This window comes from Stegodyphus dumicola, chromosome 1 (assembly GCF_044657685.1).
Source record: "Stegodyphus dumicola isolate Sdum_Otavi_A_Nest chromosome 1, ASM4465768v1".
Lineage (NCBI taxonomy): Eukaryota > Metazoa > Arthropoda > Arachnida > Araneae > Eresidae > Stegodyphus > Stegodyphus dumicola.
This window is the reverse complement of record NC_140768.1, coordinates 86,958,836-86,972,190: the sequence shown is the minus strand read 5'-3', so window position 1 is coordinate 86,972,190 and position 13,355 is coordinate 86,958,836. Positions and strand designations below refer to the sequence as shown.

At 35.8% G+C, this 13,355-nt stretch overlaps 1 protein-coding gene across 2 annotated transcripts in view; it reads left to right on the top strand.

Annotated features, from left to right (window-relative positions):
• Window positions 1-13,355, top strand: part of LOC118185252 (pantothenate kinase 3-like) — a 104,191-nt gene that overhangs the window by 43,982 nt on the left and 46,854 nt on the right. For both annotated transcript variants that reach the window (XM_035355093.1, XM_035355094.2), the window contains exon 2: window positions 10,666-10,775. In XM_035355093.1, coding sequence (XP_035210984.1) covers window positions 10,666-10,775 — 110 coding nt within the window. The remainder of the gene's footprint in view (window positions 1-10,665; window positions 10,776-13,355) is intronic.

The following is a 13,355-nucleotide window of genomic DNA, read 5'->3' as shown; positions in this document are numbered from 1 at the left end:
TGTGTGTATTACATTAATTGTTACTTTTAAATTGAATATTTTTTTACTCCGATTTTTGTAATGATATATATTTTTGTAAAAACAACTACTGAATTGAGAAGTTTTTCTCCAGCTTTTATAAGCTTTTTAATCAGCACGAGAACATTCTGGTATTTTCTCTATTTTTCTGGATAGCAAAAGCGTACAATTACGAGATATCTATTTATTAAAATGTTAAATGCGCGTGCTCTTGTATTTTAATTTTTCCAGCGTAGCTTTCTTTTCAAATAAGTCTCGTGCTGCATTGCACAGGAATATAAAACAATTTTAATTACAAATTCTACTAAAAATAGTTAAATAAACACAAAAACCGTAACAGTATATACACACATCTAATAAGTCACATATTTACATACGCATAGAGAGAGATGCGATGGTTTAGAAGTTGATGGTGTATGTTTCTTAGTATTAATGTAATGAATAAGATTTATATTGATGAATGTATATACAAATGTTTTTCATCATTCATAGTAATAAATCCATGAATTTCCAGTATTTCAATATTTAGCATTTATGATAAAAATATAGTTCTTAATGTGTTTATAATCTAAAAAGCATTTCATTAATAACATGAAGATAATAGCATGCAAATTTAATGTGTATCCTCATTATTACATAATCTATCGCTTATTTTAACGTAATCGCTGATTATGCAATTTCAATTTAAAAGTAATAAAAGTATACATATAATAATATACATATGTATTATTATATAATAATATGCATTATAATATACATTTTTTTAAATGTACGTAATCGCTTATTTTAACGTAATCGCTGATTATGGAACTTAAATTTAAAAGTAATAAAAGTAATTAGCAGAAAAGTTAAGTCGCGCATATACAAACATATTTAAAAAGAATTATTCACCGTAAATTTAATGAAAAAAATCTATTATATTATATAGCAAAACATTCTTTTCACACGATAAGCACGAAATACGACAAATTTGGCGAACGTTTGCTGACGAATAATTTGTAAACAAATCATCAGAAATAGCATGTTATCACCAAGCATAAATAGCATGTTATCACCAAGCATGTCATAAAATATTGTTTACTCTGAAATTTCCTCGATTATAAATTTAATGAATATATAAACATTTAAAAATGACTTAATTGTACTACAACAAAACAGCAATACATATACGGCTTTTTCCATATTTCTTCAATTAAATTGGCTTCTATTTTCATCGTCTATGATTTCACAATGAGAGCCATCGCTATATAGAAAATTACCCGTGATCCTTCAGAAGCAGAACTTTCATCTGATTGGATTCTCTACGTGGAACACGGATCCAGACGAAACATTTTCGGGAAAGTTTCAAAATGTTTCGCCTAGCCGGGACATGTTTCGCCTATCTAGACGAAACATTTCTCGGAAAAATTCCGTTTAAACCAGTGCTATACTAGAATCTGGTTTCTTCGAAATGTCCCCCCTAACCGCGCGCGTCGCTAAATGTTATAGCCCCGTTAGTACGCTATCCGAATATAAGCAGAAAGCCCGAATTTTAAATTTCGAAGTTGTTTTCTAGCCCAAAAGGGCTGTTCGACTCGAATCGCGATTTTGCGCGATCCTTTGCAAATGCGTTGTTTCACTTTTCATTCGAGATTGTTGCCATTCGTAAAAACGTAAGTTATTATTCTTTCATATTTAATCTGTCTGTTATAAATTTATAAACTAAGCAATTTAAAAGCAATAGATGTATTTAATAGTATATGAAAATCTATACTATTAAAATCTGGGCGCGTCTCTCTCTCTCTCTCTTTTTTTTTCCTTTGTTTGTTTGTTTCTTTGTTTGTTTTGTGGCATTATTTCCTTTGGAACGGCGGGAAGTTGAGTTTCGAGAGAGGTACCCCCCCATCCCAAAAAATTCGTCGGAAGCCATTTTGACTCTTCTCATCTTCGTACGACTTTAACCAGCCGAGATATATTAATTAAAAACTCCGAAAACGCTAATTTTCGCACTCATTTTTTCCGTGTGGCAATAGTCGCGCACGCTAGAGATAAAGGTCTGCTTTATTTCGAAGCGTTGCCACTGATCGCCGTCAAGTCGTAGAGTTTGTTAATAAAACCTTTTTATGTGTTACGAAATGAGAAATAAAAATAGCATTGCCAAGCATTAAATATATTATTATTACATGGCGAAAAGGTAAAATATGGCGGTCTTTGGTTTGTCGTCTTCAGTGATTGGTATCTGATAGTATGTTTTTACTAGATCGGTCTTTGAAAATATGTTTTTACCCAGCAAGATAAGATGGAAATCTTCGATTCCTCGAATCGGGTAACTGTCAGGTATGGTTTGGTCATTTAACCGTCTATAGTCCCTGCAGGTTCTAACGGTTCCATCCTTTTTACTAACTAAATGTAGGGGACTAGCCCATTGGCGCTTTGATGATCGAATGATTCCCTTTTCCAACATAAACTGAAATTCTTGCAAGTTTTCCAGGATCGAGTGGACGGGCTCGTGTATGCACAAGTACCCCTTTGGCTGTTATCTGATGCTTCACATCATGTTTGCTTGAGGTACTGAAAACATATGACTTTGTTAAGTCTAGGTAAGATTTAAATAATTCATAAAATTTTGATACATGGTTATTATTCAGTGTGCTGATGATGTATTCATCATAGACAGACCTAATTACTGCCTTTACGGATAACCGAGTAACGCCACGAATCAGTTTTCTGTTACGAATATCAATAATTAGCTGAAAATGACTTGGAAAATCAGCCCCAATGATACCTTTATTAACCTTGGCGACAATAAATGGCCATTGAAACTGTCTTACACAATAAGTTGGGTTCTCTGTGCCATTACCAGGATATAATGTATAGGAACAAAGCATAGTTCCTGCTGTAGTTGCCGAAATCAGAGATACTTCGGCTCCACTGTGCGCTAAAAACCGTAATCCCCATTTTTTGTCAGTGACATATAGTCGGAATTTGCGCCAATTATAACTGCTTGCAGTAGAACTGGTCGCGGAGTTTACTGCTGATTTACGTTTCCCGCCTGTTTCCATTTTTCAGGATAGCATTTAGCGCCAAATTTAAAATGGTAATATCAATATTTACCTTTTTCATCAAATTTCTTTCAAAAAGAAACAATGGCTATACGAGAAGACAGGCTTCGCATGAGTACAGCACGACATTCACACAGCAATTTTCACAATGCAAGAAGATGTGGACTCTAAGTTTACGTTGAGCAACACTGTGTCGGTTCAATGGAAGCTTGCTGCGGTCTCTGTAGGAGAAAGGAATATGGAAGATACGTGCACTTCTGTCACAATGGGAAAATTGTAGAAGCTGAAAGATCTCCAGAAGAATGGGGTAAGTTAATGAATGGGAACGACTCATTTTCTCAAAATTGAAGTACATATAACTAACGTACGTACGTTGCTAACATTCCTACTTATAAGAGTCTTCTTAGTTTTGCTTTCTTGAGTGCCAATATAGATATGCCTACAGGTTCAGGTCCCTATTGTTTTAGAATTTGTGGTACCACATATAATCGAGCAAACCACCTTCATCCACCTGATCAAGAACAGTATACCCAGCTGTATATTTTAGATTCGGATCAAGCCCTCAGAAAGAGAATAAATATAGTTTGAAATGCTACTCTGAATGCTGGCACATTTAGATGCAGTTGAATCCATATGCAAAGCCTACAAGATTCTGAAAAAAATATGAAGAAGGAACTGTACGAGTGCAAGGTGCTGAAACTGCTTCTGCCATCCATGTGTACATAAAAGACGAAAGTGTTGTTATAGATCAACACAAAGGACGTTACAACGGTCCAAAAGAAAATAAAGTTGCAGTTGTTTTCAAGAGTGCAGATGGCGTTCCTCCATCAAACAGAGATATTGTAATACACACAAGATGTGTTTGTGTCATTAATATCAGTACTTTAAATTCTAACGTGGAACCGATGACACATGTAATTTTCTTTCCTAATGATCATCAAGGCTTCATGAGTTAAACAGCTGTACACTGACTAGCAGTTTTATAATCACAGAATGTCTGTACAACAACATTGGTACAGCCCTATTCTGCATGACCAAAAATTGTTACTCAAGCCAAAATAAAGCTGAAACATTTCATTCTGAAATGTTTTTATACATTTTCTTTTTGCTTTGGCTTCAGCCCGCTAGTATTCTTTTTAACTTTTGAATCCGATTCAGTTAAATAAAAATCCATTTAATTCATGATGTAGCTAATTAAAAATATTAAATATTTTTATAGAATTACGTTTTATATATTTCAAATATCCAGAAAATTAAATATAAAATTATGTATAATGTTCCTATGTTAGCCTAAACGTATTTTCATCTTGTATCCCATAAAATATTTCGCTATTCCACCTGGGCCATATCAACTGATAATTTGCGCTTATAAACCATATTAAACTTCAAAAGAGCCCGTTTGGGTGACCGTTAAAATCTGGAGCCTTTCAGATTTAAATTCTTTTTTATTTATTTCATATTTAGATCGAATTCAATGAAATTTGATTGCCAAATTCATAGGTTCGAAAACGATGTGTTGCCACTGCTCGAAATAGAATATTTCTCTCTCGGCACCTCAGTCATTCTGCATAGTGTAAGCTATTTGTATTTAAATTTCATCAACGAACTCAGCGATTTAAATGGAATATGTTGCTATACTACCGGAAATAAAATTATTTTGACTTTCACACGCCAGTGTGTTGCCATTCGGCAAAGCTTAAGATATCTTTCAAATTTAATCCGTCTGTTTTTGATTAAGGATCTAAGCGATTTAAAAGCAATAAGTGCAATTCTTAAGATTATTTTTATTTATTATTTATTATTATTTTTGTTTTTACTTTTTGATCTGAGTGATTTAAATACAGATGCATAATATAATAATTAAAAAACAATAAATACTTTTACAAGGTTTACATAAGCTGGACTCATTAAAGCAAAATTATTATATACTTTTCCTTTTTTATAATAACTATTTTAGGCGGCTAGTTGCTTAAAAAATGTGATACAGTGGTTATTTATATATATTGTGATACTATTTCCGTTTTTGATAATTTTATCTCCTTGATCACGTTGGCTGCATGTTTTCTCCGTTCTCGAGATTGAATGGAATTCCTTCGTGTGCATCATCTGACAATTTTTGCTTGCTACGTCACAGTTTCATTCATGCAAACTTCGAAAATATAATAAGTTGAGTAACGGAGATAACCCTGACTACCTCTCTAGCTATTAAATCCGACTCTTGGTAACAAAGTGTTTCAGAAATAAAATCATGATCTTTCACGTGCATGTGTTTGTATTTCACCGGAAGCTTTTGTCGATTGATACGTGCTATTAGAGTAAATTTAATGCACTGATCATAATACTGTTGTTATCTACGGCTTCGTGGATGTCTTTTTCAATAATCACCAGACAAGCAAGAAAAAACTGAGAATTTATTTTAAAACCTAAGCACAATAAATAGCTCTAATCAGCTCGAGCAGAATGCCTGTATTAAACAAACCTTCACTAGTACACGAGAAATGTCGTCAATTCCCCAAATTATGCGCAAAATAAACTGTAAAACGCAATTCTTTAAACCGCAGTTTCTACCACCTGAAAACTGACTAATCTTAGCTTTCCGAGCCTTATTTGTATGATGTAGAATAAGCTTTTGGAAGATTCGGGGATCAGTACTAGCACTTCAAATATGCGTTTTCCCGAAACTTCCACATAGTCGCCAGTTTGTTGAGAGATTTTCAAATGCACCAAATTGAAGACATACACCTCAGAGGTAAGTAAGCCAAGAACCGTCAGGCGCACTGTTGCCCATATCTCGCGTTCTAATCCATTTTAAATATTTAAACATCGCTGGATTTGGAATTGAAAGGTCTACAATTCTGTACAAAAAATAAGCGCTTATATACAAAAGATATTGCTAGAAATTCAGTTACACACGAAATAAATCCTAAAATTATTAACATGAATGTAAACAAATAAACTTAATAAATAAATAAATAAGTACACCATAGCGCAGCAATACGGGAACAAATACACTGAAAAAGATTTAACAATGTAAACAAATAAACTTAATAAATAAATAAATAAGTACACCATAGCGCAGCAATACGGGAACAAATACACTGAAAAAGATTTAAATATTTATAACAATGATTATAGTTTTTTTGGTTAATCTTTCAATTATGGTGCTTAATCATGACGAAGATTAGGTGCGAAATTGGGAGAAAGGGCAGAATCGCAAACTGTTTGCCGCGTTTTTAAGAATTGCACACACACGGTATCCATGTACACGTCGACCTATTTTCACTTAAAAAAACATCCCAGAATTGCACAAAAATGGCATTGCGCACACTCTTGACTTTATCCATGTACACTGCTAAAGTCCTACCTAGTAACCGTTATCGCCTTACCACCAAAATGTCGCCAAACTACCTGTTACCATATTCCAAAGATTAGCCTCTTTTTTTTTTTTAAATTCAAGATGAGGAATAAATGAGAATTTAATTTTGTAATAAATATTAAGTGAATAATTTAAACTGTAGCGGTGTAAAGTCATCAGGTTTTCCAAGCAAGAAACATGAAAAATCAACGATGCATTCGATGGGATTCGAAATCTGGACTTCCCGATTGCTAGTGGGACGTGCTTCCAATTACACCTCGAAGGCACGCAGTTATAAAGCAGATTTTTTTTCTTTTCCACTTAAAGGGCGAGTGGGGAGAAAGAGGATCCACTCGCCAGTTTCCAGTGGGACGATTTATCGGTCACCATATTTTAGTATTACTGTTGAATACTTAGAATTATTTTGAAGCCGAGAAAACTGAGGAAATCAGCGGGGCTGTTGTTTAAATTCAAAATTCGGACCTTACTATACTAGGCAGACATGCTTCTAGTTACATTTCGAAAGCAAGCAATGTGAAAGAAGAAAATTCAATGTATTCTTCCCTACCTAAATGACGACTGCAGAGAAGGCACTCAGTCACCAAATCCTTGTAAGTGACGAATTATCATCCATTACATTTTTAGTTTGGGCTCCATTTATATTGGAACACGAAATTTTAGAAAATATACCTTTGTAAAGATTCGAATTCTGGACCTTCCGATTCCTAGCTGGATGCTCTTTCATTCACTTTCGGAAGGCACGTGGCCGGGAAAGAGAAAAGTCAATCCTAACTTAATCTGAACAGCGGGTACCCTTTGAAGATAGCTAAACTAATACTTGTGTCACCTTTAATTTAGAATTTAATATTTTCATTTGAATGCATGCTAGAGATGAAGTATGCAAATTTTTTTTATGACGTGGGTTACATGTGGTTAGAATGCTAGTATAAATAAGGTGTAAAAATCCTTTTCACGATGAATGAAGCAAAATTAGGGAAACGACAGGTTTTTCACTGTTTGAGAAAGGTCTTATTGTTGGTGCCCGTTAAGCAAGGGCCCCGATTTCAAAGACAGCAAATCTCACTGAGTTCTCAAAAGCAGCCATATCAAAGGTTTTCAAAAATTGGGCTCAGAACCCACATTCCTTTTGTAGAAGACGTGACTGCGGTTCGAGCACAGTTTTCCAAGTGAGTGATCGGCGTCGTCTCCGACGAATTGTACGGCAAAACAGGGACTCTAATGTGCTTCAACTGACACAGATCGTCAACCAAGGCTCTTCCCAACACATTGCAGCTCGAACCATGCGCAGAGAATAGGAATGCATAGTCAGGTGCTTGTGAGAAAACCACTCTTTTCTACCCGACATGCAAGAATTCGTTTGCAGTGGTGTCGGGAAAGAAGACACTGAACATCTGAGGACTGGGAAAGAGAAAATATGGCCAGACGAATCAAGCTGCACCTTATTTTGCACTGATGGAAGATTTTGAATTTGGCGAGAACCATATAAAGCCATGAATTCATCTTGCCTAACTGGCTTTGTGCAAGGGTCTGGTAGGAGTATCATGATATAGGGCATGTTCTGCTGGTATGAAAGTGGAGCTCTGGTATTCCTCGAGGGTAAACAAACAGCCATGAGATATACTGTCAGATCAAGTGCACCCTGCAATGTTGCATTTTGACACTAATGGCGACGAATACTTCATGGACATTATTGCAACTATACATCGCTCCAGAAGTGTTCAAAATTGGTTCGCTGAACGTCAGTCTGACTTCCAACACCTTCCCTGGCCACTGCATAGCTTGGATCTTAACTGCATAGAAAATGTGTGGGATATGGTGGAAAGATGCATCCGACAGCACTCTCCTCTTCCATCTAATTTACAAGATCTAAAAAGGAGCATAGCCAATGCATGGTATTCTCTGGACGTAAATGTACTACAGAAGTATGTAGACTCGATGCCCAAAAGAATCAAGGCAGTTATCCGTGCAAAAGGTGGTCCATTAAAATATTGATCTTGGGTTTTTAATTCAGTGGCCAGTGTGTGTATAAACTAAAATATCAGAGGAATATTGCCATACACTCATGATTAATATTAAGATTCTGCTTTTAAATTATGCCTTTGTATAATTGGTAAGAACTATTAGATTTGAGCGAGTATTGTGACGAGTCAAGAAAAATAAGATACAATTTAAGTTAGAAACTAAGGGTTAGAAATAATTGTCACAAACTACAGAAGAAACTACAACCAAATGAAAGTTAGTATTCTTCAAACAGTCTTTCTCTTTTCGTTAGCACTTTGACATTCACATGTGTGTTTAAAATGTCTTTGTGTTGATACCGTTATTTAATTATATACAAGCGACTCAAAAATATCTGCCGAAACTGTAAAGGGAGGTAGAAAGGGAAATAATAAGAAGTTTTCGTAATTGGATGTATATGTGAAAATGGCACTTTGCGATAGTACGGGACGCTGATGAACGGTAGGTCAAAACGTTCTGCTGACGTAAATCATCATTTCCTCTATGAAATTTGAATAGCATGTGTCTGAGCGGCCATTTGCTTTTCTGAAGATGAAGAAGGTTCTATATTTAAACCTCCGAAACTAGCCCTCCGAATGAATATTACGCTCATTCGCGTTACCTTAACACCTCCAATAAACATTCGAGAGGACTTTCGACTGGCCAGTATTTTAAAGTGTCTCCATGCCGCAAAAGCACTTATACACTTGCAAACATTCATTACCTTCTCCAAGATTAGAACATAGACCTAACAGTCGGCATCACTAACGACTCTTCCCACTCAAGGCAGCTCAAAGGAAGTAAAGACAAAAATTTGCAAGTACCCCTTTTGAGAAGGTGCTTCGTTTTCCTTCGCACCTCAATGTCATATCTGGGAAGTTCCCGCTTGTGTAATTATGTATATCACAGGAAAATCGCACGGAGGATGACGATTTACGCTAGCTTAACGCATTTATCCATCGCTCAGTAGTACCCTGCTACCTGTTGAGCGGTAGATAAAAGCATTGAATCCATCTTCATTCTTTGTGCGAGCCACTTCAATGAGCCATTTTTGCAGACACATTCCATTACAAAAATCTGTTAATTTTGGTTCTTGTCTCTCCCGTTACGTTTTTTTATCTGATATTTGTTTAGTCACTTTGTCTTTTATCTGATATTTGTTTAGTCACTTTGTCTTTTATCTGATATTTGTTTAGTCACTTTGTCTTTTATCTGATATATATCACTCAGCAGCTGCAGATTTTGTGGATTTCTTCACACATGTATTTCCCAAGAGTTCTATATACTAAATTATATCTGCATCTCAACACATAAGATATTCTTTTTTTGCTTCAGAATTCTTTAATTCAAAGCGAATATCGGATAAATTTCAACGCATTCATTTTGTAAAAACGTACTATTATTACAGGGTTTCACTTACTACATTTTTTACTAAAAACTAAGAACTGGAATGTTAGATATGCAAACGACGTGGCACCTGATTTGTGTATGACACCAAAGTTTGATCGGCATGACACTAAATATACTTACACCGATCTTTTCCCTTTGTTTTACACATGACACTAATCTTCCTTGTACCGACTTTTAACCATTGCTTTGTGTACGACAACAATGTAATAATGCCAATCTTTGTCCACCCTATTGCGCACTAACTCGGTAATAACGACCTTTGTCTGTCGCTTTGTACGTGATAACAACGTGTAACTCCAAATCTTTGTTAGTCGCTTATCACTCTTTACCACCTTGGTAACACCGAGCTTTGTCGGCTCTTTTGTTCACAACACTAACTTGGTAATATAGACGTTTTTCTCTATCGCTTGCTTTGTAGAAGATCCCATGCTGTAATATCGATCTTTGTATGCTGCTTTGCACATGACACTAATTTTTTTACGCCGACCTTCGTCCGCCGTTTATGCACGACACCAACAAGATAACACCGAGCTTTATACGACACTTATTGGCAACATCTATATTTTTCTTCCGCTTTGTGTATTAATCTACCATGATAACACCGAGATTTGTCCTCCTCCTTGCACGCGATACCAACATGGAAACACTGGCATTTGTATGCCAGCTTTCCACATGACACCACTATGGTGCCTCCTAACGGCAAAGTATATATAAATTAATACTTTTACGGGAAATTCCCATTGTAATAACACTTATTTTGTTTTCTTGTTTAATAAAAGGTGCATTTTGTTGAATTATAATTTATATTTCTGTATGTTACAGGGCTGCATCGACTACAACAGATGCAAAAACACCATTTTTATGTCTTGGAAGTAGAGGAGTCTACATGAGTCCTGTACCAGAAGTATCCTCGCCTGCCAGAGATTCACCTCGTGAGTATATTTATTATCTATTTTTAAGTAAATAATTTTACTTCTCGCGGCGCAATACGAATCTCCCTCTCTTTCCCTTTTAATCATTAACGCATATTTTGAAAACCAATATAATGGAATCGAGATCCTCTTCTATTATTCTATGCTTCATTATTCAAATGTTATCCCTGCCCTGAACTGTCGTTTTGAAAGTAAACTTGACAGCCATCGAAAAGAACCGGTAAAGATTTTCAAAGGAAACCAGTTGTCTATTTAGTACAGGTATTGATTTTGGCAATATTTTAAAGTTCAACTTCTTATCCCACAGCTGAGTATCCAAATATTTTATATGCAACATGCAGATAATCATTGATTTTTTTCAACTACCCCACTTTGTATGCGCCTAAAATAACCAGCTCCAGTAAGAATTTTTACCCTTTCTTTGAAGTCTTTCACTATAACAAACTGTGACCAAACATTTGATAGAAGTAAACCGACTTATCGCTGTGCCTGAAAATACAACAGAGACTTGGTGTAAAAGATTCTTTATTGTAAACTGAAATATATGAACAGAGGCACATCTGGTGCTTAGAAAAAAATCGTCGCATTTATGGCGAGAACTCGAGGTAGAAATTCAAATGTAAAGCTAAATTTAAACAACTAATAACTGAAGGCTACGCAGAGTAAATTTTGGGAAGTTGGCTGGGACTTCACCGGCGTGAATTTACTATCGGGAAATATGATGCAAGAAATATGATGCAAGATAGGGACAACTCTTATCTTAGACTAGCAAACCTAGTAACATGCCTTTCAAGAGGCAGAATACGCTTTATCTTAAAACACATTTTCAAAACATCGCTTATATACACTCAAACTAATAGGCATTCCGGCGGAAAAAGGGAAAGAAAGAAGCGACAGTAAAGTTTCCAAACATAAAATAGCTGGTTAAATAAATTAAACAATGCTCACTATCTTTATCCCTGATACTTGATTCGGAAAGTTGCCTGGCTTTCTTTTCATAGAGTTTTGTACTTATGTAGTTTCCATTCGACTATGAAAGTTGCCAAAGATCTCGCCTAACTCGCGCCGAAGTTTGAAGGAACAGCTTCTCTCTTTACTTAATTAGATAATCAAAAGATACAAGTTACAGATACACTAGTGTGCACTAGTGCAAGTTATAGATACACATTAAATTAATACTATAGAGGTACAATGTACACTGCTGCTCAAAAGATAAACAACAAAATCTAAACACGGAATAAAATAAAAACTACTAATCGATATGTGTGAAATTGATCCCAAAGGTTTGTGTGCATCACATCGCCGAAAGTCCAAATGGTAGTGGAAAGTGCAATGAAAACATCGGCATGGAAGGTCGAAAGAATGTGCAATGGAAACGTCACGCTAATAACGGGCGAGATACTCTCTATCTGAAATGCATGATTGATAATGGAGAAGCAAGTTGGCAATATTGTCGCTGATCCTTTGTTGTGGCAGTAACGCCCAATCCTGTAGGCATTAACGCCTAATCAATGTCAGAGCTCCTGGATGGTTCCTGGCGGTACACTGCGACCTGCTATTCGTCATCCCAGCATGTCGCACACATGCTGTATGGGATTCAGGTCCGATGATCTAGCAGGCCACGACAGATGAGGTAAGGCTTCCCTCTCCAGGTAACATTGCACCACTAGAGCTCTATGCGGATGAGCATTGTCGTCCTTAAAATATCGCTTCGGTATCCACCGCAGCCATTAAATAACGCATCAGAGAACCTTCGCCGCGATATCGGACGGCTGTGAGGAACCACCAGGAATCACATAGAGGTCGGTGCGGCCGTTCGTTGCCCGTACAAGTTAAGCCTCCTCCTCTGTAATGGTCTCTTTCGACGATGTTTGGCGCCCGTCCTGCTTCTGGAAAAGCAGATTTCAAATATTGAATAAACTAGAATAATGGTTCCGAAAACATGGATTTCGCAGGAAATTTTGTTGAGGAGTAAAAAGATATTTGAATATTTTTTGCTTTATTCTACGATTATGGTTTTTGTTTAAATTCTGAATTAATTTATAATTATCAATTGATTTAATTGATTGTTCATGCTTATTCATTACATAATAATTTTATTTCCTTCTGGCTTTCTTTTTCTGTTTCACATAGAGGAACTTTTCCTAGACAATTTTTAGAAAGTAACTTTCTCTTTTCTAGTGTGGTAGTTAGGTTGCGGATATCCAACAGTTTGGGAAGCACACAAAAAAAGCAAATGTGAAGTGGGAGGAAGAGATTCGAAACATACCATTACTAGTAATAAAAGTTACTTTTTATATTGGAAATCAACATGTACAGTGATCGTCCATAGAAAATCAGATTAAATTAGACAAAACGCATGAAAAATTGAATATTTAGTAGAATACTGAAGATTTATTGTAAGACCTTTCTATCAAATTTATCGTCTGTATTCATGCCAGATCTCACTTCCCCCCAAAAAAACAGCTGCAATGTTTCACCCTCTTATGCGTACAGCTTTTTTTAATTTCAGTAAAAATAAAGCTTAATTCATTGAAATACGCCAGTCCTCTTCTCAGAAGCATAACCTGAAAAATTGTT